This window comes from Procambarus clarkii, chromosome 36, assembly GCF_040958095.1.
Source record: "Procambarus clarkii isolate CNS0578487 chromosome 36, FALCON_Pclarkii_2.0, whole genome shotgun sequence".
Classification (NCBI taxonomy): Eukaryota; Metazoa; Arthropoda; class Malacostraca; order Decapoda; family Cambaridae; genus Procambarus; species Procambarus clarkii.
The window spans coordinates 6,022,810-6,050,583 of record NC_091185.1 but is presented as its reverse complement, the minus strand read 5'-3'; the positions used below and the strand labels follow the sequence as shown (position 1 = coordinate 6,050,583).

Genomic DNA, 27,774 nt, shown 5'->3' with positions numbered 1-27,774 from the left:
CATTTTGTTCTTCAGGGGTTTTCCAGCTTTGTACGTAAACTTAAAGGGTCACTATGGCGGTGTGTCCACTCACAAGATGAGTGGCGCTGCCCAATACTGTCACTATGGCGGTGTGTCCACTCACAAGATGAGTGGCGCTGCCCAATACTGTCACTATGGCGGTGTGTCCACTCACAAGATGAGTGGCGCTGCCCAATACTGTCACTATGGCGGTGTGTCCACTCACAAGATGAGTGGCGCTGCCCAATACTGTCACTATGGCGGTGTGTCCACTCACAGGATGAGTGGCGCTGCCCAATACTGTCACTATGGCGGTGTGTCCACTCACAGGATGAGTGACGCTGCCCAATACTGTCACTATGGCGGTGTGTCCACTCACAGGATGAGTGACGCTGCCCAATACTGTCACTATGGCGGTGTGTCCACTCACAGGATGAGTGACGCTGCCCAATACTGTCACTTTGGCGGTGTGTCCACTCACAGGATGAGTGGACACTCTTTAATCTGGTCAAATATATATGTCCTACTGCCAAATTCCGTTTTTTTTTAACTTGTCCGTTTTGGTGGGAGATGCTGAAGTTGTCAAGAACGGTGGAAGATGCTTCAGGCGTCAAGAGATGAGACAGTGCAGGAAGGAGGTGCCAGCGAGGGCACACAGAGCCGTCTGTGCTCCTGGCCTCTCTGTGTGTTCCCGCGCCACCATAAACACACCTCTGTGGAATGCTTTTAATGGACGTGTCCCGAAGAAGGGAGTCGGATTTGCTTTCATTTAAAACACGATCACACTGACTCCGCGACGCCGCACTGAGGCGCCTGAGAGAGCCTGGTCCCACCCATACACCATTCGTTCTCACTACTAGTGCAGAATAGCCCAACCTATCTATCCAACTAGCGCAACCTATGTGGTACTAGTTGGCTGATCTATGCAGCACATAGATGCTACAGATGCAGATGCTAGTTGCAAATCACCATTCACCAACTAGACCAAAACATGGCAGCCAGCGTCAGTGGGGATCTGGTAGGAGAACACACCTCCACTGCCACTGTCCGGTGCTTGCTGGAGGTGAAACTAGGCGAGGCACCAATAGTTTCTGGTAAGGCACAACCGCTTCAGTCTTAACAGTTGAGAGATGGTGAGGGCAGCATTAGGTATATAGGGCCTCGTCATAGGTGCAGGTGGAGGGTGTGTTAAGGCATCTCTCTCTCTCTCTCTCTCTCTCTCTCTCTCTCTCTCTCTCTCTCTCTCTCTCTCTCTCTCTCTCTCTCTCTCTCTCACACAGCTCTCCCAGTCCTCCCGAGTGAGGTGGGAGGCAGGACAGGGAACTACTATCTCTAGTCAGCATCACTGTGCTTGCTCTCCAGATGTCCGTGAAGTACTGTGTTCCCACGACCAAGAGAGGAAATGCCGACTGCTACGAGGGTCATTAATTACTCCCCCTTGTAATATTGTCCTCCCGGGGCAGACCCGTGATATCTATGGCAGGTAAACCACAGGTGAGGCTCACAACTAGGCTGCATAACTCTCAACATTCAAGTTTGACTCTTGAATGACAATGGAATATCACGTGCTTAACCTAACGCGTTAAGGAAGCCAAGAAACTTGCAGCCCTAAGATGCATTTTAATTGCATCTTCTCGACAGTAGCGACTGCAAAACCTTACATGAAGCACACGTTTGCCGCCATGTTGAGCATGTATCCGCATGTATAGCATGCGTATATAGCATGTATATAGCATATATCCGCTCCATATATATGGAGCGGATATCATTTATCCCAGTTCATCATTTGTCCCAGTTCTGAACAAGGAATATAACCACGCAAGACGACTCGTCGCTAATCTTGACTCAGTCTGGTTATCTTGAGGTTATCTTGAGATGATTTCGGGGCTTTAGTGTCCCCGCGGCCCGGTCCTCGACCAGGCCTCCACCCCCCAGGAAGCAGCCCGTAGCAGCTGTCTAACTCCCAGGTACCTATTTACTACTAGGCGAACAGGGCACCTTTCATCAGGGTGAAAGAAACATTTTGCCCAAATGTACTCACTAGAAAGAAGACGAGAGAGATACCAAATAATATACACCTGGAAGATACTGGAGGGACAGGTCCCAAATCTACACAGTAAAATAACAACATACTGGAGTGAACGACATGGAAGAAAATGTAGGATAGAACCAGTGAAGAGCAGAGGTGCCATAGGCACAATCAGAGAACACTGTATAAACATCAGAGGTCCTCGGCTGTTCAACGTCCTCCCAGCGAGCATCAGAAATATTGCCGGAACAACCGTGGACATCTTCAAGAGAAAACTGGACTGTTTTCTAAAAAACGTTCCGGACTAACCGGGCTGTGGCTATGTGGGCCTGCGGGCCGCTCCAAGCAACAGCCTGGTGGACCAAACTCTCACAAGTCAAGCCTGGCCTCGGGCCGGGCTTGGGGAGTAGAAGAACTCCCAGAACCCCATCAACCAGGTATCAACCAGGTATGTCTCCCAGTCATGTGTGTGGTGGCCACATGTGACTGTCTAATCACATGTGTGGTGGCCACAAGTGACTGTCTAGTCACATGTGTGGTGGCCACATATGACTGTCTAGTCACATGTGTGGTGGCCACATGTGACTGTCTAGTCACATGTGTGGTGGCCACATGTGACTGTCTAGTCACATGTGTGGTGGCCACATATGACTATCTAGTCACATGTGTGGTGGCCACATATGACTGTCTAGTCACATGTGTGGTGGCCACATGTGACTATCTAGTCACATGTGTGGTGGCCACACATGTGACTGTAGCCGCAGAGTGGCCTCCTCCCCCCCCAGTGCCACTTAGCAGGGGGGGGGGCGGGGAACTGGTATGTGTCGACAGCCTCTTAGCCTACCCCCCCCTCCCCGCCCCCCCCGCGCCCCCTTCCTTTTTTTCATTACCGTAAATACCTTTTCTGGGGCGGAGTGAACAGCCGCCCTCAGCGGGTGTCGTCCCTAGAGTCACAGCTGCGTCCCTTCCTATCCCTCTCCCATCCCCTCTCCCTTCTAATCTTCCTCTATCCCTCCTCTTTGAGTCCTTTCCTACCTTCTGTCACTCATTCTTCCTCTTCACTATTTCCTGCTATAGCGGTGTTCACCTTTCCCAGATGGATGGGGACGGGGGGCGTGTGTCCACTCACAGGATGAGTGGCGCTGCCCAATACTGTCACTATGGCGGTGTGTCCACTCTCAGGATGAGTGACGCTGCCCAATACTGTCACTATGGCGGTGTGTCCACTCACAAGATGAGTGACGCTGCCCAATACTGTCACTATGGCGGTGTGTCCACTCACAGGATGAGTGACGCTGCCCAATACTGTCACTATGGTGGTGTGTCCACTCACAGGATGAGTGGCGCTGCCCAATACTGTCACTATGGCGGTGTGTCCACTCACAGGATGAGTGACGCTGCCAGGACACAGCCGGAACACATGTCAGGCAACATAGCACAGCTGGGACACATGTCAGGCTGCCAGGACACAGCGGGAACACATGTCAGGCTGCCAGGACACAGCGGGAACTATGTATCCCAATCACCAGTATAAACTCACTACCACTATCACCTTCGGTAGAGCTACACATTAACCACATAGACATAATACGCGGACACACACAGGTCTAGACCCACGAGAGAAGACACATGCGAACGAACACATGAAGCCGGATACGTGAGCGAGGACACGTGGAACACCAGAGTCAAGTTTTAATTAAAATATAACGAGGCACTCAGACATCTGGGACTTAATTAAATGTGGGCCACGTTGGCCACCCCCTCCTACAGGAGTGGGCCACGCTGGCCACCTCCTCCTACAGCAGTGGGCCACGCTGGCCACCTCCTCCTACAGGAGTGGGCCACGCTGGTCACCCGCTCCTACAGCAGTGGGCCACGCTGGCCACCTCCTCCTACAGCAGTGGGACACGCTGGCCACCTCCTCCTACAGCAGTGGGACACGCTGGCCACCCGCTCCTACAGCAGTGGGACACGCTGGCCACCTCCTCCTACAGCAGTGGGTCACGTTGGCCACCTCCTCCTACAGCAGTGGGCCACTGCTGGCCACATCCTCCTACAGCAGTGGGCCATCCCCCCCCCCCACCTCCAGCAGGCCTTCGAGGGAGGCACGGCGATTAAAAATTCAAAAGGGAGGTGGAGAAAGGAGAAGGAACTTCCTAGAAAAAGATAAGAACAAGGGGAGAGGCATAGATGGGATGGGATGTAAAAAAAGGGGGTGTAAGAAGGGGGGATAATAATGGATATAAGAATGGGGGAACGCAAGAATAAGAGGAGAAAGAGCTTTCTGTCTGTGTCTCTCTGTCTCTGTGTCTGTGTCTGTCTGTCTCTCTGTCTGTCTGTCTCTCTCTCTCTCTCTCTCTCTCTCTCTCTCTCTCTCTCTCTCTCTCTCTCTCTCTCTCTGTCTCTCTCTCTCTCTGTCTCTCTCTCTCTCTGTCAGTCTCTGTGTGCAGCCTCTGTCTACTCGCCTCCCCGCATCATGCCCAACCATATAAGGCACCGCCACTGATGCTGTGTAAGTCTGTCAGTCACCCCTTCCCCCTACCCCCCCACAATCCCCCCCCCCCATCTGATGTTGCCCTTCACTCACTCACTCACTCACTCACTCACTCACTCACTCACTCACCTGCACGCACACTCCCCTCACACACCCTACACACCTGTACTCATTGTGACGACCCATGTACACACCTGTATACACATACTATGGGATAAACTGCACACACCTGTAGATAGCTGACGTTTTCACATGTACACAGGTAAAACATCACATGATGTTGTTAGTTCACATGTAAACATCCAAGGGCTTCCTTTCACCATATATGTAAACATCGAACCTAATTATTCAAAGATCTTAGACTTGGATTAACCCAAGTCTAAGATCTAAGACTAGTATTAGACAGCATCACGTTTATAGAGCGTATTAAAGACCGAATTAGTATCATGAAGACATAGAAACAATTGGGTGGATAGAGAGAACACTCAGGGAGCAAGGAACACCTGAGAGCAAGGAACACCTGAGAGCAGGGAACACCTGGGAGCAGGGAACACCTGGGAGCAGGGAACACCTGGGAGCAAGGAACACCTGGGAGCAAGGAACACCTGGGAGCAAGGAACACCTGGGAGCAAGGAACACCTGGGAGCAGGGAACACCTGGGAGCAAGGAACACCTGGGAGCAAGGAACACCTGGGAGCAGGGAACACCTGGGAGCAAGGAACACCTGGGAGCAAGGAACACCTGGGAGCAAGGAACACCTGAGAGCAGGGAACACCTGGGAGCAGGGAACACCTGGGAGCAAGGAACACCTGAGAGCAGGGAACACCTGGGAGCAAGGAACACCTGGGAGCAAGGAACACCTGAGAGCAGGGAACACCTGAGAGCAGGGAACACCTGGGAGCAGGGAACACCTGGGAGCAAGGAACACCTGAGAGCAGGGAACACCTGGGAGCAAGGAACACCTGGGAGCAAGGAACACCTGGGAGCAAGGAACACCTAGGAGCAAGGAACACCTGGGAGCAAGGAACACCTGGGAGCAAGGAACACCTGGGAGCAAGGAACACCTAGGAGCAAGGAACACCTGGGAGCAGGGAACACCTGGGAGCAAGGAACACCTGGGAGCAAGGAACACCTGGGAGCAAGGAACACCTAGGAGCAAGGAACACCTGGGAGCAAGGAACACCTGGGAGCAAGGAACACCTAGGAGCAAGGAACACCTGGGAGCAGGGAACACCTGGGAGCAAGGAACACCTGGGAGCAAGGAACACCTAGGAGCAAGGAACACCTGGGAGCAAGGAACACCTGGGAGCAAGGAACACCTAGGAGCAAGGAACACCTGGGAGCAGGGAACACCTGGGAGCAAGGAACACCTGGGAGCAAGGAACACCTAGGAGCAAGGAACACCTGGGAGCAAGGAACACCTGGGAGCAGGGAACACCTGGGAGCAAGGAACACCTGGGAGCAAGGAACACCTGGGAGCAAGGAACACCTGGGAGCAAGGAACACCTAGGAGCAAGGAACACCTTGGAGCAAGGAACACCTGGGAGCAAGAAACACCTGGGAGCAAGGAACACCTAGGAGCAAGGAACACCTAGGAGCAAGGAACACCTGGGAGCAAGGAACACCTGGGAGCAAGGAACACCTAGGAGCAAGGAACACCTAGGAGCAAGGAACACCTGGGAGCAAGGAACACCTGGGAGCAAGGAACACCTAGGAGCAAGGAACACCTAGGAGCAAGGAACACCTGGGAGCAAGGAACACCTGGGAGCAAGAAACACCTAGGAGCAAGGAACACCTAGGAGCAAGGAACACCTGGGAGCAAGGAACACCTGGGAGCAAGGAACACCTGGGAGCAAGGATCACCTAGGAGCAAGGAACACCTAGGAGCAAGGAACACCTAGGAGCAAGGAACACCTAGGAGCAAGGAACACCTTGGAGCAAGGAACACCTGGGAGCAAGGAACACCTGGGAGCAAGGAACACCTAGGAGCAAGGAACACCTGGGAGCAAGGAACACCTGGGAGCAAGGAACACCTGGGAGCAGGGAACACCTGGGAGCAAGGAACACCTGGGAGCAAGGAACACCTAGGAGCAAGGAACACCTGGGAGCAAGGAACACCTGGGAGCAGGGAACACCTGGGAGCAAGGAACACCTGGGAGCAAGGAACACCTGGGAGCAAGGAACACCTGGGAGCAAGGAACACCTGGGAGCAAGGAACACCTGGGAGCAAGGAACACCTGGGAGCAAGGAACACCTGGGAGCAAGGAACACCTGGGAGCAAAGGAACACGTAGGAGCAAGGAACACCTGGGAGCAAGGAACACCTGGGAGCAAGGAACACCTGGGAGCAAGGAACACCTAGGAGCAAGGAACACCTGGGAGCAAGGAACACCTGGGAGCAAGGAACACCTGGGAGCAAGGAACACCTGGGAGCAAGGAACACCTGGGAGCAAGGAACACCTAGGAGCAAGGAACACCTGGGAGCAAGGAACACCTGGGAGCAAGGAACACCTGGGAGCAAGGAACACCTGGGAGCAAGGAACACCTAGGAGCAAGGAACACCTGGGAGCAAGGAACACCTGGGAACAAGGAACACCTGGGAGCAAGGAACACCTGGGAGCAAGGAACACCTGGGAGCAAGGAACACCTGGGAGCAAGGAACACCTAGGAGCAAGGAACACCTGGGAACAAGGAACACCTGGGAGCAAGGAACACCTGGGAGCAAGGAACACCTGGGAGCAAGGAACACCTGGGAACAAGGAACACCTGGGAGCAAGGAACACCTGGGAGCAAGGAACACCTGGGAACAAGGAACACCTGGGAGCAAGGAACACCTGGGAGCAAGGAACACCTGGGAGCAAGGAACACCTAAGAGCAGGGAACACCTGGGAGCAGGGAACACCTAGGAGCAAGGAACACCTGGGAGCAAGGAACACCTAGGAGCAAGGAACACCTGGGAGCAAGGAACACCTAGGAGCAAGGAACACCTGGGAGCAAGGAACACCTGGAAGCAAGGAACACCTAGGAGCAAGGAACACCTAGGAGCAAGGAACACCTAGGAGCAAGGAACAAGATTAGTCATAATATACGGATGACAAATACAAGAAGGTCGGTCCGAAACATGTGGGTCCGCGGTTCGAGTCCCGTAGTACCCAGGTGAATAGAGTAGACTGAGATACCACCTTGCCTTGAGGTGGTTCCGGGGATCAGTGTTCCCGCGGCCCGGGTCTCTGACCAGGCTGTTAAACTTCACTGTTAACTATCGCGTGAACAAGTTCTTCAGCCCGCAATGTTCTTTGGCTCTTTGGAGGTGTTCTTCACGTTCTCTTTTGAACAGCATCGGAGATCAGATAGTTATTGGACCTGTAACAGCGACTCTCTTGGAAGAATAACTAATAGAGCCACGTCATCACTGAATGCAGAGATGAATTCAGTGTTGAATGCAATGATGAATGCAGGGAAGATGATTGACAGCTGCAGACAAGACATCAAGGCCGACAAACGGATCAAGTTCCCACTCCGACACCATCTTCACCTCCTCGACTGCTGGTCTTGAAGACCTCACCAGCACCACACTGACGAAACCTTTACATCTCTCATCAATCACGGAGGGTTTTGGTGACATTAAACAGTTTATACAGAGCTTCAAAACCTCACAATCTAAGTTTATTGTTGTTGTAAACAGCCTCGTGACTGTTGAAACAGGTGTAGACAGGTGTAGAGGCAGGTGTAGACAGGTGTACAGGCAGGTGTAGAGTCAGGTGTAGACAGGTGTAAAGGCAGGTGTAGACAGGTGTAGAGGCAGGTGTATACAGGTGTAGAGGCAGGTGTATACAGGTGTAGAGGCAGGTGTAGGTTCATCCACCGGGTTCCTCTCAATTTAAAAAGAACTACTTTGTCCACGACCCGATCCTCAAATAACGACTCAACAGCAAACAACCACAATCCACAAACTACCACAAACTACCACGACCCACAAACGACCACAACCCACAAGCGACCACTCAAAGCCAAACGACCACAATCACACACAACCACGCCACAATTAAACAAGCCACCACGACCCACACACGATCACAACCCACAGAAGCCACCACCCCACACAAAACACCCGACCAAGAAGCCCACAACCAACTCACAATACCCACAACCAACTCACAATACCCACAACCAACTCACAATACCCACAACCAACTCACAATACCCACAACCAACTCACAATACCCACAACCAACTCACAATACCCACAACCAACTCACAATACCCACAACCAACTCACAATACCCACAACCAACTCACAATACCCACAACCAACTCACAATACCCACAACCAACTCACAATACCCACAACCATCCCTGGTAAACGCTAAAGAGGCACAACATCTCACAATTACATCTTACAAGTGCTTACATACACTCCAAACTGACATGACGACAACCTGTCAATCTGTCTTGACGACGCAATCCGTCAACTCTTGAGCTTCAAAAGCAGACAGAAACCCACGAGAAATTATCCTCGTTAGGACACAAAGAGAAGTTGTCATGTTCAAATATAGACCTTTAGCTCACACATCAGTCAACTGCAGAGGACTCCTCTAGACAGTCACCTCTGTAGAAATGTTGCGTGCAGTAGTATAAGTCAGTTATGCACAGTTAACTGGATACATAAATCATGCACAGTTACTTGTACACAAGTGATGTCTGTCCAGTTATTCAGGATTGGACCGTCGCAGGGAGCGGCCCAAAGGGACGGTTGAACAAGGAACACGGTGGAAGTGGACCACCACAGGGACGCCTGAACAAGGAACACGGTGGAAGTGGACCACCACAGGGACGCCTGAACAAGGAACACGGTGGAACTGGACCACCACAGGGACGCCTGAACAAGGAACACGGTGGAACTGGACCAACAAAGGGACGCCTGAACAAGGAACACGGTGGAACTGGACCACCACAGGGACGCCTGAACAAGGAACACGGTGGAACTGGACCACCAGAGGGACGCCTGAACAAGGAACACGGTGGAACTGGACCACCACAGGGACGCCTGTACAAGGAACACGGTGGAACTGAACCACCAGAGGGACGCCTGAACATGGAACACGGTGGAACTGGACCACCACAGGGACGCCTGAACAAGGAACACGGTGGAACTGAACCACCAGAGGGACGCCTGAACATGGAACACGGTGGAACTGGACCACCACAGGGACGCCTGAACAAGGAACACGGTGGAAGTGGACCACCACAGGGACGCCTGAACAAGGAACACGGTGGAACTGAACCACCACAGGGACGCCTGAACAAGGAACACGGTGGAACTGGACCACCACAGGGACGCCTGAACAAGGAACACGGTGGAACTGGACCACCACAGGGACGCATGAACAAGGAACACGGTGGAACTGAACCACCACAGGGACGCCTGACCAAGGAACACGGTGGAACTGAACCACCACAGGGAACGGACCAGAGGAACGCCATGAAACACAATAATCAGAGGACAGAGAGCACTAATTACCACCTTGAAGGGCATGTAAGAGGAGAGGACAGGAATAAGGACAGGGAAAATAGGGGAAAAAACCCACTTGGGGTAAAAAATAAGGGAAAATGTAGTGGCATCGGGTGCCAGAGGCAGGGAAACTCTCCTCTACACCGCCAGAAAATTATATACATTCTATTTTGTTTGTTACAAAATATTATACGAAAAAAAACTTCTCCAATAAAAATTATGAAATTCAGGCGGAAGTAAAAAAAATCCACGGACGTTTTTTTAAAAGATTTGAAGATAAGAGGTTATCTATCTTGAGGTTATCTTGAGGTGATTTCGGGGTTTAGGGTCCCCGCGGCCCGGTCTTCGACCAGGCCTCCACCCCCAGGAACCAGCTTGTAGCAGCTGTCTAACTCCCAGGTACTTATTTACTGCTAGGTGAACAGAGGGCATCAGGATGAAAAAAAACTCTACCCATTTGTTTCCGCCTCCGCCGGGGATCGAACCCGGACCCTCAGGATTACGAATCCCGAGCACTGTCTACTCAGCCGCCAGGACACATCAGAAGGACGAATATTAGGAAATCACAGAAATGCTAAGTTGAGAGGAAACCGCGAACCCACACACACACACACACACACACACACACACACACACACACACACACACACACACACACACACACACACACACACACACACACACACACACACACACATAGCCACAGAGATATTAGAAAGAACTTTTTTAGTGTCAGAGTGGTTGACAAATGGAATGCATTAGGGGGTGATGTGGTGGAGGCTGACTCCATACACAGTTTCAAGTGTAGATATGACAGAGCCCGATAGGCTCAGGAATCTGTACACCTGTTGATTGACGGTTGAGAGGCGGGACCAAAGAGCCAGAGCTCAACCCCCGCAAACACAACTAGGTGAGTACACACACACACACACACGTAAACATTACAGCATTAGGAAGACCTAGAGAGGTGCGCGCTACCGGAAGACCACTTCACCAACAAAGCCACTACGGGGTCGCCATAGCCCGTGCTACTTGCAACTTTGTGTTCCCAGTCGCTGAACCTTAAACAACAACACCAACCTTCCCCACCACCTGACAGCTGAGTAGACAGCGCTTCGGATTCATAATCCTGATGTCCCGGGTTCGATCACCGGTGGAGGCAGAAAAAAATAGGCCAAATGTTTCTTTCACCCCTGATGCCCCTGTTCACCTAGCAATAAATAGGTACCTGGGCGTGAGACAGCTGCTACGGGCTGCTTCCTGGGGGCGGAGGCCTGGTCGAGGACCGGGCCGCGGGGACGCTAAGCCCCGATATCATCTCAAGATGATGGTGTGATGTTTGCGACAAGCTTCCGGGGGCTGAGAGGATGGGTAACCCATCATCATGGGATAGATGGGATGGGGGAGGCGGTTGACTAGGCTTGAGGTTATCTTGAGATGATTTCGGGGGCTAGTTAATTTGAGGCTAGTTAAGGTAAGGCTAGTTAGTTAAGGATTTGGCTAGTTAAGATTTGGCTAGGCTAGCTAAGATTTGAGGCTAGTTAAGGTAACATCACTAAGTTAACTTGAGTGTGAAAGCCTCTGTGTTAATGTGTCACTCAAGAGTTACTCATTATAGACCTTGCTTGAGTGACATGCTGTATGCAAGTTTAGCATCTTGAGTATGCAAATGAGGGTTACCAACAATATTGATAGCTACCAGATGCACAATGAATAGGCTAAGCTACGTTGATAATATTTTATGTACAAAAAATGAGTGATTAATATGTAATACCTTATATACAAATACATATGGGGTTGAAAATAATATATATATAAATATATATAGGTTAGAGAGAGAGAGAGAGAGAGAGAGAGAGAGAGAGAGAGAGAGAGAGAGAGAGAGAGAGAGAGAGAGAGAGAGAGAGAGAGAGAGAGAGAGAGAGACAGACAGAGACAGAGACAGAGAGAGACAGACAGAGACAGACAGAGAGACAAAGAGAGAGAGACAGAGAGAGAGAGAGACAGATAGACAGACAGACAGAGAGACAAGGGGAGATAACATAAGAGACGCGGCACACTCGGCCCGGGACGGTGTCGTGCCCAACCACTCTGGTCTGTCTCAGACGGCGCCACCCGTACCTCTTAAGGAAGGTAGACAGTCCCTCACCCTCCCGTCCTGACCGACGTCCCCGCCCCTGGCCAGGGGACTGTCCCCTGGCGCCCAGGAGAGCCGCACTGTCTAGGGGCGGCCTCCACGCGGGCCCCTGGCCCCCAGCGCCCCCTGTACGTACGCTTTTATTAAACAAAACACAAACCCGAAGCGCAGGCAGATAGATTTGAGGGTTCCTGAGGCCCAATCAGCGCGCCCCCTCGCTACTTGTCATAACAGACGCTATCCAACCACCGTCCTCCAAATAGGACGTCGTATTTTGACGTATACGTCACCTAAGGCCACAAAATCGTCGTACTAGACAATGGAAGCGGCTGGCGAAAGCGACGTACTGTCCCCGTTTTCTGTTTTGGGTCCTCTGGTAGGTTAGGATTAGGGGGCACTTTAGTATAATAGTTTCTTGATGTTGGGAGACCTTAGGAGATCGGGCTGGTCCATAGTTATAACATGGACACAGGTGGCTACCGTTACCTGTGGCAGGTGGCTACCGTTACCTGTGGCAGGTGGCTACCGTTACCTGTGGCAGGTGGCTACCGTTACCTGTGGCAGGTGGCTACCGTTACCTGTGGCAGGTGGCTACCGTTACCTGTGGCAGGTGGCTACCGTTACCTGTGGCAGGTGGCTACCGTTACCTGTGGCAGGTGGCTACCGTTACCTGTGGCAGGTGGCTACCGTTACCTGTGGCAGGTGGCTACCGTTACCTGTGGCAGGTGGCTACCGTTACCTGTGGCAGGTGGCTACCGTTACCTGTGGCAGGTGGCTACCGTTACCTGTGGCAGGTGGCTACCGTTACCTGTGGCAGGTGGCTACCGTTACCTGTGGCAGGTGGCTACCGTTACCTGTGGCAGCTGGCTACAGTTACCCGTGGCAGGTGGCTATCGTTACCTGTGGCAGGTGGCTACAGGTGACGGACCTCCCAATCCTGAGCACTCCAGACACCAGTTCTGTGAGCAGGAACTGGGTCATGACCTCACACACTACATCACTGAATGCCCAGTCATTACACCCTTCAGACTCCGCCCCGGCACGAGGTACCATGGAGCTATGAAATCACTTTATTACCTCTCGTGTTCTTGATGATATCCTCGTAATGCACCCAAAATTTACCAGTGCTCTCTCTTCATCTCTGTCCATCTCTATCTCCTCTACACACACCTGCTCTCTATAGTCTCCTCTACACACCAGGATAGCAGCTAGAATAATGGAACAGGATAGCAGCTGGGATAGGGAGATATGGCTGTGTGTTCACTCACAGGATGAGTGGCGCTGCCCAATCCTGTCATCATAGCAGTGTGTCTACTCACAGGATGAGTGCCGCTGCCCAATAAACTCACCCCTCGGGGCAAAAATTAAAAATTAAAAATTAATTATGTTAATAACACAAAGGGATCCCTCACATCCGAGGCTCTTGGGGTCCGCTATGTTTACGTCTGAGCAACTTCTTAAAGGTGCAACCCCCATGCCGGCCCCAGACCAAGATTCCTCAGGCATCTTAACCCAATCACGGCGGCTTTGTTTACATTTATTAAGGAGTTCGTGAGTAGCGAAGCACTATGAGGTTGTTTAAAAGAATATTATCTTTGGGCTGTGACATTCTGAAGGTTGTAATGTGTTTAATATATGCAAAAAGAGAGCTGTCAATGATTGTTGAAAGATGTACAGGTTTGGTAAGTAGATGTGTTGATACTTGGTGAATTCTGGTCCTATTTGTCTATTCGTTTTAAGCTTCTCTCTTCTGCTCCTACGGTTCCTTCTCTCTCTCTCTCTCTCTCTCTCTCTCTCTCTCTCTCTCTCTCTCTCTCTCTCTCTCTCTCACTCTCTTTCTCTCTCTCTCTTGCCCTCACCCTCCCGTCTCTTGCCTACACTGAAACAGGATAATATTCGAGGACTGCCATTTCCTGTGAGCTGCTTCACGAGCAAGATGGAACTCGTTATAAACTCACACCCGGGGTGTGTAGAGGAGCGGCTCCTGTGTACACCACACCCTGTACAGGAACACGTAAAAAAAGATAAAGTCAAAAGCTTCTTTCTTCAGCTAAATCCTATAAAAGCTGAGAGAGAGAGAAGAACGGACCAATGAAAACTGAGACAGATCAGGTGACCGACAATGACAAAGTGGTGGGCGGGAATTTTAAACAATCACTTTGTCCCAACTAGAGAACTTGATACAATACCTGCACGCTAGTTTGGAGAGGGGGGGGGGGAACCTGCTGCCTGGGTAACAGCTTCTCTCCCATATAAACCTACCCTGGCTTTGCGCCCTGGTGAGGCCACTCCAGACCGACAACAGAGCCCAACACCATAGTATCCTGCAACCCGTTCTCGTAAATTCGTAAAGTCAATATTGACTTATTAACTACGTGCATAGGTGATATACTAAACATAATAGATACCCTTAAAAAGATTCATAGAAAACAGCGACCTTACCTAACCTTGTTAGTATCTTAAGATAAGCATCTTATTGCTTCGTAATTACAATTATTACTTAACCTATACCTATTATAGGTTAGGTAATAATTGTAATTACGAAGCAATAAGATGCTTATCTTAACATACTAAGTAGGTTAGGTAAGGTCGGTGTTTTCTATGAATCTTTTTAAGGGTATATATTATGTTAAGTATGTCACCTATGCACATATTTAATAAGTCAATATTGACTTATTAAATTTGCGAGAACGGGTTGATCCTGAGACTGCTGGATGCCTACTAGTTTGACTAGTTTGGTGAATACTTTTGAGGGTGTTTGTAAACACATAGAACAAATTAAGAGAGCCAATAAGAGCAGACGAAGTTTGTTTGTCAGGGTTGTTTTTAAAGAATGTGAAGAAGAGGTTAGTGAACTTGTGTCTTACGTGATTAATAAATCATTAAGATTGGAATTAAGTAGTCGTAGAGGGTTGTTAACGTGGTGCCAATTTGTTGTCTAATTAGTTGAACTTTCGTCAAATTAGCATTACGTATATTGTGTAAAAATTGCGTGATGCATTAACTGCATCGAGTCATTCATCGACGTATTGAAAAATACAAATTAATAAAGAATTGACTTTTTGTTCTCCACCGAATGGTTGTACTTTTGGTTGATTGTACTGAACACATCTACCGTAGAGAGCTTATAAGGATTGTCACAATCTGTACTTGATTGTCATGAAGTATTTTACACTTTCCCTCACTACTGGTTCAGAAAGTTAAGAGGTTAAGCACCTCACACGAGCCATGAGGTGCCTCATACCTCATGGTATGAGGCACCTCGTACCTCATGGTATGAGGCACCTCATACCGTAATCTGTGGGTGGCAGAGATGAGGCGGATCACGTGACCGAGGCCAAACTAGTAATCAACCCAGATGTTATCTATTTATACCAGGTGGGGGGGGGGAGTTATCTTAGTTATCTCCCCACTCACGAGGTCAAAGGTCACCTCACCGGGGGTCGAGGCCGTGTTTGTGACCACCAGAGGTCTACACTCTCCATAATATTATAAAATCACTTTTCTGGGATGCTCTCGGACGCAGGTTCGAATCCTCGTCACGGCTCTTGTGGATTTGTTCATAAAAGCACTTGTTATAACTTCATATAAGTTCATCATGGTGTTGAAACAACAACAAAAGCAACAAAATTAGCCATAACAGCTGTACTGCTTTTGTAGCTTCATTACTGAGTAGCTGAAGCTTCAGTACATTACTGAGCAGCTGAAGCTTCAGTACATTACTGAGCAGCTGAAGCTTCAGTACATTACTGAGCAGCTGAAGCTTCAGTACATTACTGAGCAGCTGAAGCTTCAGTACATTACTGAGCAGCTGAAGCTTCAGTACATTACTGAGCAGCTGAAGCTTCAGTACATTACTGAGCAGCTGAAGCTTCAGTACATTACTGAGCAGCTGAAGCTTCAGTACATTACTGAGCAGCTGAAGCTTCAGTACATTACTGAGCAGCTGAAGCTTCAGTACATTACTGAGCAGCTGAAGCTTCAGTACATTACTGAGCAGCTGAAGCTTCAGTACATTACTGAGCAGCTGAAGCTTCAGTACATTACTGAGCAGCTGAAGCTTCAGTACATTACTGAGCAGCTGAAGCTTCAGTACATTACTGAGCAGCTGAAGCTTCAGTACATTACTGAGCAGCTGAAGCTTCAGTACATTACTGAGCAGCTGAAGCTTCAGTACATTACTGAGCAGCTGAAGCTTCAGTACATTACTGAGCAGCTGAAGCTTCAGGAGTGCACTACTGAGCAGCTGAAGCTTCAGTACATTACTGAGCAGCTGAAGCTTCAGTACATTACTGAGTAGCTGAAGCTTCAGGAGTACACTACTGAGCAGCTGAAGCTTCAGTACATTACTGAGCAGCTGAAGCTTCAGTATATTACTGAGCAGCTGAAGCTTCAGGAGTACACTACTGAGCAGCTGAAGCTTCAGTACATTACTGAGCAGCTGAAGCTTCAGTACATTACTGAGCAGCTGAAGCTTCAGTACATTACTGAGCAGCTGAAGCTTCAGGAGTACACTACTGAGCAGCTGAAGCTTCAGTACATTACTGAGCAGCTGAAGCTTCAGTACATTACTGAGCAGCTGAAGCTTCAGGAGTACACTACTGAGCAGCTGAAGCTTCAGTACATTACTGAGCAGCTGAAGCTTCAGTACATTACTGAGCAGCTGAAGCTTCGGGAGTACATCACTGAGCAGATGAAGCTTCAGGCGTACATCACTGAGCAGCTGAAGCTTCAGAAGTACATTACTGAGCAGCTGAAGCTTCAGAAGTACATTACTGAGCAGCTGAAGCTTCAGGAGTACATCACTGAGCAGCTGAAGCTTCAGGAGTACATCACTGAGCAGCTGAAGCTTCAGGCGTACATCACTGAGCAGCTGAAGCTTCAGAAGTACATCACTGAGCAGCTGAAGCTTCAGGCGTACATCACTGAGCAGCTGAAGCTTCGGGAGTACATCACTGAGCAGCTGAAGCTTCAGGCGTACATCACTGAGCAGCTGAAGCTTCAGGAGTACATCACTGAGCAGCTGAAGCTTCAGGAGTACATCAGTGAGCAGCTGAGGCTTCAGAAGTACACTACTGAGCAGCTGAAGCTTCAGTACACTACTTCATGACCAATGCCTGCCAATACCAGAGGCTTCATGACTAATGTCAGCGATATCACACATAATTTTGTGAACCGTTATCGTCCTGATATCGCTGTTGTGCTGGAATAATTTGTAGACAACGGGACTCCTGAGATAGCAGAAGATAACAGCTGTGCTTCATACATCCCTGGTGACTGGTTGGACCAATTAGGGAAGGGGAAGTTAGTGTTTGATTCGGTAAAGCTGTACTTGTACACTCTATTGCGGGATATCTGGACTGTTTTCTAAGAGAAGTTCCGGATCAGCCGGGCTGTGGTGGGTATGTGGGCCTGCGGGCCGCTCCAAGCAACAGCCTGGTGGACCAGACTCTCACAAGTCAAGCCTGGCCTCGGGCCGGGCTTGGGGAGTAGAAGAACTCCCAGAACCCCATCAAGCAGGTATATGTGGGCCTGCGGGCCGCTCCAAGCAACAGCCTGGTGGACCAAACTCTCACAAGTCAAGCCTGGCCTCGGGCCGGGCTTGGGGAGTAGAAGAACTCCCAGAACCCCATCAACCAGGTATATGTGGGCTTGCGGGCCGCTCCAAGCAACAGCCTGGTGGACCAAACTCTCACAAGTCAAGCCTGGCCTCGGGCCGGACTTGGGGAGTAGAAGAACTCCCAGAACCCCATCAACCAGGTATATGTGGGCCTGCGGGCCGCTCCAAGCAACAGCCTGGTGGACCAAACTCTCACAAGTCAAGCCTGGCCTCGGGCCGGGCTTGGGAAGTAGAAGAACTCCCAGAACCCCATCAAGCAGGTATATGTGGGCCTGCGGGCCGCTACAAGCAACAGCCTGGTGGACCAAACTCTCACAAGTCAAGCCTGGCCTCGGGCCGGGCTTGGGAAGTAGAAGAACTCCCAGAACCCCATCAAGCAGGTATATGTGGGCCTGCGGGCCGCTACAAGCAACAGCCTGGTGGACCAAACTCTCACAAGTCAAGCCTGGCCTCGGGCCGGGCTTGGGGAGTAGAAGAACTCCCAGAACCCCATCAACCAGGTATCAACCAGGTATATCTATGTTCACCTGAAAATTCCATTTTTTAAACTATTCACAGATCCTAATACAGGTGTGTGAATGTCCAGACTTCAAAGGCAGGATGCTTCTCCTATGAAATTTCCTGAAGATCAATAATCTTGACTCGCTACTAATGCCACATAAAGGTCAACACATTAGGATTTTGCTGACCTCAAACAGTATTTCGTACAGAAAGATTTTGATGAACTCTTAGCAGTATTCATCTTCCAAAAATGTGGTGATCTTAGTGACCCATATCTCAGGTTGTAATGACGCTGTCTTCACTACACTGGTCATCACGACACTTGAGGTCAATAATAAACTCGTACAATCTGGCTTGGGGCAACAGGGGAATCTGGCCCCGAACTGGGAGCAACAGGGGAATCTGCCCCGAGTTAGGAGCAGCTGAACGGAATACCTTGCTCCATAAGAACGTGTTCCACCAAACAAACGGTTTCACCAGTCACATACTGGATCACCAGAACACCTTCCCACCTAACTGGCAGTATGTGGCCAAGCCTGCTGATGACCTAATGGCCAGGGGACCAGATTCACGAAGCAGTTACGCAAGTACTTACGAACGTGCACATCTTTCCTCAATCTTTAACGGCTTTGGTTACATTTATTAAACAGTTTACAAGCATGAAAACTTGCCATTCAACTGTTGTTATTGTTATAAACAGCCTCCTGGTGCTTCGGAGCTCATTAACTGTTTAATAATTGTAAACAAAGCCGCCAAAGATTGAGAAAAAGATGGACAGGTTCGTAAGTGCTTGCGTAACTGCTTCGTGAATCTGGCCCCAGGGGGTTACATAGTGTGATCATGTAGCACATGATGAGGTGGTAATGTGGCACATGATGAGGTGGTAATGTGGCACATGATGAGGTGGTCATGTGGCACATGATGAGGGCCAACACATAAGGCCTTGGGAATGGAAGGCAGCCATAGTGATATCTGTATTTTAGAAAGTGGGCAGGTTATCTCTTGAGGTTATCTTGAGATGATTTCGGGGCTTTAGTGTCCCCGCGGCCCGGTCCTCGACCAGGCCTCCACCCCCAGGAAGCAGCCCGTGACAGCTGACTAACACCCAGGTACCTATTTTACTGCTAGGTAACAGGGACATACGGTGAAAGAAACTCTGCCCATTGTTTCTCGCCGGCGCCTGGGATCGAACCCAGGACCACAGGATCACAAGTCCAGCGTGCTGTCCGCTCGGCCGACCGGCTCCCCCAGCCAGGAGCTCCTGAAGTACACGTGTGTCTCATAAATCCGTGTCGACTTCTAGAAGGGATTACCCGAAGGAGATTACTGAATCATCTAGAGGCTGTAATCCTTGTTTGATTCTCAGGTATTAAATACAGCTTGTAGTGGTACGGGATACATTCCTCCTGACCATGTACAGGGACTTGGTGATAGTTAACCACGTACAGGAACTTAACGACAGTTAACCTGTCATAGACATTGTTGTTGTTTAAGATTTGCTACCTGGAACAAAAAGTTCCAAGCAGCACGGGCTATGGTGAGCCCGTTGTCATAGACAGTTTGGTGTTAGTGCCGGGTAGAACACCTTGACAGTACGTGGTAGGAATTCCAATCTGACGACTGAGAACACTGTCTAGTGAATAGACAGATAGTTCCTTGAATGTTCAGCCCGTTCAGCAGAGTTCACTCTGAACAAACAGTCTAACTATCTGAGAGGAATGCTATATGAGCTGAGAGTTTGAAGTGAGTTTAAGCTGGGATATGGTCGTCGTAGACGGCTGAGAGACAGTGCATATATATATATATATATATATATATATATATAACTAATTGTCCTGGGAACCATTCAGGCTTGTTCGCATATATATATATATATATATATATATATATATATATATATATATATATATATATATATATATATATATATATATATATATTCAACGTCATGGAATGATTAGTTATATTAGTTCTGCTGCTAATTGCCTCGTCATCTTAATATTGTGAAGTATATTGTCTATACAATATATCATCCTTCTAATTCTTGCTAAATAATTCTGATAATGACAATTTCAGCTGGTTATACTGTTACTGTAACTGGGTTATGTACTTCATATGTACTCTTTATGTAGACTACTCCACATATATGTACTACGATGTGTGAATAAAGCTTTTGAATGTGAATTACTCAAAGCTCCGCCCCTGTTCCCAGGGGCCAGAGTGACCCTATTCCCACGTTCCCGTGTACAAAGGGTCCAAAGGGGCTCAGCCATTGGGAAAAATCAACTTCTCCCTTTGTCGGCAAGACCTGGATGGGGTTCTGGGAGTTCTTCTACTCCCCCCAAGCCTGGCCTGGGACCAGGTTCGACTTGTATGATAACTTGGTCCACCAGGCTGTTGCTTGGAGCTTAAGCCCGCAGGCCCACATATCCACTACAGCCCCCTTGATCCAGCATTTCCTGCAGGAATTTGTGTAATTCGATTCGAACACGGTAAATTTTTTGTTTCAGGAAAATTTCTTATATTTGTTGGTGGAATATTTAAGAGCCGAGGGAGCTCTGATATTCATACAGTGTTCTGTGTGCTTATGGTACATCTACTCCTCACTGGTCTTAACCGAACTGACCTTATTAAGCGAACACACACTCCAGCAGCAGGAAGATCATACACAATGAAGCATTTTAGACCCCTATAGACTCATAAACACATCTTCAGTTCCCACACCTGTACTATCAGTTCCCACACCTGTACCATGCCTTCCCACACCTGTACCATGCCTTCCCACACCTGTACCTTGAGTTCCCACACCTGTACCTTGAGTTCCCACACCTGTACCTTGAGTTCCCACACATGTACCTTGAGTTCCCACACCTGTACCCTCAGTACCCACCCTTGTATCATGAGTTCCCACACCTGTACCATGAGTTCCCACACCTGTACCATGAGTTCCCACACTTGTACCATGCGTTCCCACCCTTGTACCATCAGTACCCACACCTGTACCATCAGTCCTCACCCTTGTACCATGAGTTCCCACAATGAGTTCCCACACCTGTACCTTGAGTTCCCACACCTGAACCATCAGTCCTCACCCATGTATCATGAGTTCCCACAATGAGTTCCCACACTTGTACCATCAGTACCCACACTTGTACCATCAGTTCCCACACTTGTACCACCAGTACCCACACTTGTACCACCAGTACCCACACCTGTACCACCAGTACCCACCCTTACCCCTGTACCTCACCAGTACCGTGCGTCCATAGCGGCTTCGAGGACCCATAAACGCATCATGAGTGGGAGCTGATAGCCATGATGGTGGTACGACTCCTCACGACCAACGTGGGGGGGGGGGGAGTCGTGAGTCCACTAGAGGGAGGGGGGTGAGTCCACTATGGGGGGGGGGGGGTGAGGTGATACCCATGAGGGGCGGACGGGCCCTCACGCCCTGCCCGGGGGGGGGGGGGAGATGAGTCGTGAGTCTAACTTGTAGGTAAACTGGGAGAGGAGATACTATGGCTTGGGTAAACCCCAGGGGAGGGAGTTTACCTAAGGGGGGTTTACCTTAAGGGGAGTCTACCTAAGGAGGAGTTTACCTAAACGAGAGTTTACCTAAGGGGAAGTTTACCTAAGAGGAAGTTTACCTAATGGGCGTTTACCTATGGGAGGTGTACCTAAGGGGAAGTTTACCTAAGGGAGTTTACCTAAAGGGGAGTTTACCCAAGGGGGAGTTTACCTAAGGGGATTTTACGCAAAGAGGTTATGGCAACACTGTACACCACGCCAGAAGCTGATGTGGCAACACTGTGCCGGGAAACAAACAAATTGCATGAACATTTCCAACGTGACAAAAACACCGCTAGACAAAAACAAAACAAAAAAAATACATCCAAAGGCTCACCCAGGTAGCCCAAGATGGCGGCCAAGACGCTCCGCCGTCAAGCCGTCAATTAGTACGGGAGGAAAATGTATATTTTTTTGGCCTCTCGACAGCCCAACCACTTGGGCTGGACGGTAGGGGGACGGTCTCGCTTCAAGCAGGTCGGCGTTCAATCCTCGACTGTCCCAAAGTGCTTGGGGCACCATTCCTTTCCCACCGTCCCATCCCAAATCCTTATCCTGACCCCTTCCCAGTGCTATATAGTCGTAATGGCTTGGTGCTTTCTCTTCAAAGTTCCCTTCCCTTGCTTCTCGACACTTGGGGGTCAGACGGATGTGGATAACTGGAGGAACTCTGGCTATCAACACTCCTCTACTGAACTAATCCACAAAAAGGCCGTGATCAGGGTTCGAACCTACACATGGCACGTCCCCCCGACGCGCTACAGTCAACTGTACCCCGACCTGACGCGGTACAGTATTACCTGGAATATTTTTGTAAATATTCTCTGAAACGATTGCTATACTATATGGGAGAATATTACCTGTTTGTCTGTCCGAGGTTGGAGGCCAGACGCTCGGGGACAGCCTCTCGCAAATTGGCAGGGGGAATGGTCTGGGGTATGGGGTGAACATAGGGTAGTCGGGGTCGCCAGACTTCAAAAGGGAGCGGCGTGCCAGGGGTCCACTTGAGACCCCCCACAACAATTTTTGGCACTTCCAAAATATTCCAGATAATGGTATAGCATCAACGTGAGGGTGAAGATAATGGTATAGCATCAACGGGAGGGTGAAGATAATGGTATAGCATCAACGTGAGGGTGAAGATAATGGTATACCATCAATTAGGATGGGTTCACACTCCAGGAGACACAGGAGGAGCAGCCAATCGCTCTCAAATGTTAAACTAACACAATTATTGACTAAAACATCGTTTAATTATTGCCAAGTTAAATAAAAAAGTGAATTGGAAATATTAAATGAGCAATATTGAGCGCGGTGTTGCCCCGGGAGCCGGATGCTCGTCTGAGCACTCACCTGAGCATCCGGCTTTAATACCGTATGGCTTGGTTGAGCCGGTTCTTATCATTTCCCACTCCGTCAAAAATCTAACCTACTAACTTATCGAGTCCGAGGCATTGAAAATTGGATATCTGTGAACCACTGGTTCTTCTAACAGGTAGGATTTATAAGACGACCAATTTATCGATAACTTTAACTATCAGGGATGAAGCACCAAGCCATTACGACTATATAGCACTGGGAAGGGGGTCAGGATAAGGATTTGGGATGGGACGGAGGGAAAGGAATGGTGCCCCAAGCACTTGTGGACGGTCGGGGGATCGAACGCCGACCTGCATGAAGCGAGACCGTCGCTCTACCGTCCAGCCCAAGTGTTTGGGACTATTGGTTCCTTGGTTCATCATGGGTGATGTTCACGCTTGATAAGCTTATACAAATATGATACAGCTAATCTTAGATTTTTTGTACATTGTTGAAAACGTGATTAGAAGTGTTTTGAAGCCCTAACATGAATGTTAATGAGGAGGCAGGTGAGAGCCAGGAGTGGCATCTCTCCGCACTAACTTCTGGCTGTTTGTCTTGTAAACACGACCGTAAGCGCCCCACTTCCCATCCCCCAGCACGCGGAAATAGAACGAGGACCCGGTAATTTATCTGCTACCCGAGTGCCACATGACAAATGTAAGAACCAATCATATTTATGAAGCAACTCGATACATATATTCGAGCACAATATCAATCACGATGGACGACAAGGAGTTGGTCCATAGAAAGAATTTTGTCGTGGACACAAGTGGCCATGAAAATTTTGGAAGGAAACGACTGCTGTACCTGGATTGTACCTGGATGGGGTTCTGCGAGTTCTTCTACTTCCCAAGCCCGGCCCGAGGCCAGGCTTGACTTGTGAGAGTTTGGTCCACCAGGCTGTTGCTTGGAGCGGCCCGCAGGCCCACATACCCACCACAGTCCGCTTAATCTGTGGAACGAGACCGCAGAATGTTTGGTAGAAGAGATGGCCATCGCCCTGACCACCATCTGATACATGGCGTCCCATACAAGATACATAATACATATGTGTAGTGCTATAATTCCTACACTGAGCTAGGAAAATATTGTTCGTTAAATATAGATACTGTTCTTAAGAGGTTTCCCTATTTTGCACTCGAGCGATAACATAACTTTAAGAGTTAGGAAATGTTAATCTCCTTGTTTGACTCTTGTTCACTTGAGAGTTCAAGAGAACTCTCAAGTCAAGTGTTAGTGATTTAAAAAATACCTTTATGAAAACATTGAATCTCTAGGAGCAGGCTTCAGTTGAGCTGAGGTAGGATAACAGCTCTTGCTTGCAGTTTCACTAGGTACTACATCTGACAGCTTTAATGAACCCTAGTCTTAGTTAAGAAAGAGAGAGAGAGAGAGAGAGAGAGAGAGAGAGAGAGAGAGAGAGAGAGAGAGAGAGAGAGAGACAGAGAGAGAGAGAGAGAGAGAGAGAGAGAGAGAGAGAGAGAGAGAGAGAGAGAGAGAGAGAGAGAGAGAGAGAGAGAGAGAGAGAGAGAGAGAACAACAGGTCGTGCACACAGAACAAAAAACGTATTAATATAAATGTAAAATAAATCAATGGCCTACTCCGCTTTTCTCTAACAATGGTGCCAGGTTCGTCATTTTTAATTCAGCCCCATTTGTTTACATCCCTGGTGCCAGTGACGCCCCTGGCGCCAGGCTGGTGACCTAACCAAACCCTCCAAGATGACACACACACGGTGGTGGGATGTAGGAGCGTCATAAGCCAATTGGGGGTCGGTCCCAATGCCACACTATGAGAAATATCGCCATCTATAAGCATCCCCCTTTCCCTTCGATTTTTATAAAGTCAAGTCTGAAGTAGAGGGTTGTGTTTTTCACATTGTTAAGGTATTTAGGGGTTTATGTGAGTTGTTGAATTTTCTGAGAGAAACAGAGAGAAGGAAGAAGGAGAAGGAGAGGGAAGGATGCTAGAAGAGAGAGAGAGAGAGAGAGAGAGAGAGAGAGAGAGAGAGAGAGAGAGAGAGAGAGAGAGAGAGAGAGAGAGAGAGAGAGAGAGAGAGAGAGACAGAGAGAGAGAGAGACAGAGAGAGAGAGAGAGAGAGAGAGAGAGAGAGAGAGAGAGAGAGAGAGAGAGAGAGAGAGAGAGAGAGAGAGAGAGAGAGAGAGAGAGAGAGACAGAGAGAGAGAGAGACAGAGAGAGAGAGAGAGAGAGAGAGAGAGAGAGAGAGAGAGAGAGAGAGAGAGAGACAGAGAGAGAGAGAGACAGAGAGAGAGAGACAGAGAGAGAGAGAGAGAGAGAGAGAGAGAGAGAGAGAGAGAGAGAGAGAGAGAGAGAGAGAGAGAGAGAGAGAGAGAGAGAGAGAGAGGGGGGGAGAAATATGGGGGAAGAGAACCTCCTACCCTCTCCTCACTACGTCTCAGGTATTTGAGTGGCACTCCACCACTAGTGTTTTTACTGTGGTGCCGCTCCTGGCCCTCTGGTGGCCCTTGTTGTGGCCCTCTGGTGGCCCTTGTTGTGGCCCTCTGGTGGCCCTTGTTGTGGTCCTCTGGTGGCCCTTGTTGTGGCCCTCTGGTGGCCCTTGTTGTGGCCCTCTGGTGGCCCTTGTTGTGGCCCTCTGGTGGCCCTTGTTGTGGCCCTCTGGTGGCCCTTGTTGTGGCCCTCTGGTGGCCCTTGTTGTGGCCCTCTGGTGGCCCTTGTTGTGGCCCTCTGGTGGCCCTTGTTGTGGCCCTCTGGTGGCACTTGTCGAAGACTCTCCGTCCTTAAAACAGGTACAGCTCCTGTTGCTCTCCTCCTGTTGCTGCTCTTCTTAATTTTGCTGTTGTTCCTTCGTGCCTGTTCCTGGTGGGAGGGGGGGGGGGAGGCATGGGGAGGGGGGGGGGGGGCGTGCCTGGCGTATTTTAAGATCCTGGTGGTATTTAAAGCCTTTCTCTATGTGTGAGTGTTAACCATGGAGACCTCTCTCTCTCTCTCTCTCTCTCTCTCTCTCTCTCTGTCTCTCTCTCTCTGTCTCTCTTTCTCTCTGTCTCCCTCTCTCTCTCTCTCTCTCTCTCTCTCTCTCTCTCTCTCTCTCTCTCTCTCTCTCTCTCTCTCTCTCTCTCTCTCCAAGAGAGACAACCCTAGAGGGTCACCAAATAAGTTTACCACAACAAGTACACACATATGTACTTGTTACACACATGTACATAAAACATATATGTACACATATGTTAACACATTTAGATACATGTGCATTTGTGCAGCTAAAAGTCCCCCCTCACACAGGGATGGGGGACATGTTTGTAATGTTTGTAAACTGTTTAATAAATGTAAACAAAGCCGTCAAAGATTGAGGAAAGATGTACACGTTCGTAAGTGCTTGCGTAACAGCTTCGTGAATCTGGCCCCAGGTGGGTAAGTGAATGATTGGTGGAGTGAGTGAGTGAGGTGAGTAATGCAGTGTACCGCATGAGTTACATTGTTCAGAATGGGAGAGGAGGAAAAGGAGGTGGGACAGATAGGTTAAAGGAATGAAGAAGAAAGAACTGGTGAAGGAACTTGAATACTAAATTGAAACATTAACACTATACCTTTGTTGGTGATGGTGGAGCCCTTGTTGCTGGCCGTAGGGCCGTTGTTAGCTGCCATAGAGCCGTTGTTAGTGGCCGTAGAGTCATTGTTAGCTGCCGTAGAGCCCTTATTAGCAGCCGTAGAGTCATTGTTAGCTGCCGTAGAACCCTTGTTAGCAGCCGTAGAGTCATTGTTAGCAGCCGTAGAGTCATTGTTAGCAGCCGTAGAGCTGTTAATAGCTGTCGCGCGGCGAGTGGCACTCGGGGTTCTTAGAGCCTTGAGGAGCTTCATGGTGGCACTGGTACTGGCACTAACCCCTCACTACTCTTAACCACTCAAAAGACCCAACAGAACTTCAGCATCTATTTTGTTCTTAAGGGCGTCAAGCACACCCGAGTCTGACTAACACTTCACCCTTATTGACCGCTCAACAATCACACGTATTGATCTACCATCACAATAACTACAGTCTGCTGGATCCGACTTCCAGTACAATCAACACCAAGCAGTATGACAATTATCGTTATCACGAGTTATCATGAGTTATCATGAGTTATCATGAGTTATCATGAGTTATCATGAGTTATCAAAACCAAATGGTAGAACTTAGAATAATTATTTAGTCTAGAACACCAATATATATTAAACTGATCATATTTGTCCCAAAAGTGAACAATAACTTGGAGAACATTTGTCTGCGTCTGTCTGTCTGTGGGTGTTATGTTGTTCATATGGCAGATGTGTTCAGGTGTGCCCAATCTGTTTAGACGCCAGCCACACACACCCCTGGTGCACTGAGCTCCACTCACCGACGCTTAAGCCGAGGGGCGGCTCATCTCAAACCGTCCCAGCTGACTGGAGCTCAATAGATAACAGTGCCACGATAGATAACGGTGCCACGATAGATAACAGTGCCACGATAGATAACAGTGCCACGATAGATAACAGTGCCACGATAGATAACAGTGCCACGATAGATAACGGTGCCACGATAGATAACGGTGCC

The 27,774-nt window shown here is 49.3% G+C and overlaps 1 protein-coding gene across 5 annotated transcripts in view; it reads right to left on the bottom strand.

The window, feature by feature from the left end:
* Grip (Glutamate receptor interacting protein) overlaps positions 1-27,774 on the bottom strand; it is a 201,384-nt gene that overhangs the window by 117,336 nt on the left and 56,274 nt on the right. Inside the window, exon 2 of one of the 5 annotated variants that reach the window (XM_045739143.2) lies at positions 26,789-27,251. The exons of the other annotated variants lie outside the window; for them this stretch is intronic. Within the exon in view, the coding sequence (XP_045595099.2) occupies positions 26,789-27,059 (271 nt within the window). The 5' untranslated portion in view covers positions 27,060-27,251. The remainder of the gene's footprint in view (positions 1-26,788; positions 27,252-27,774) is intronic. 5 annotated transcript variants of the gene reach the window in all.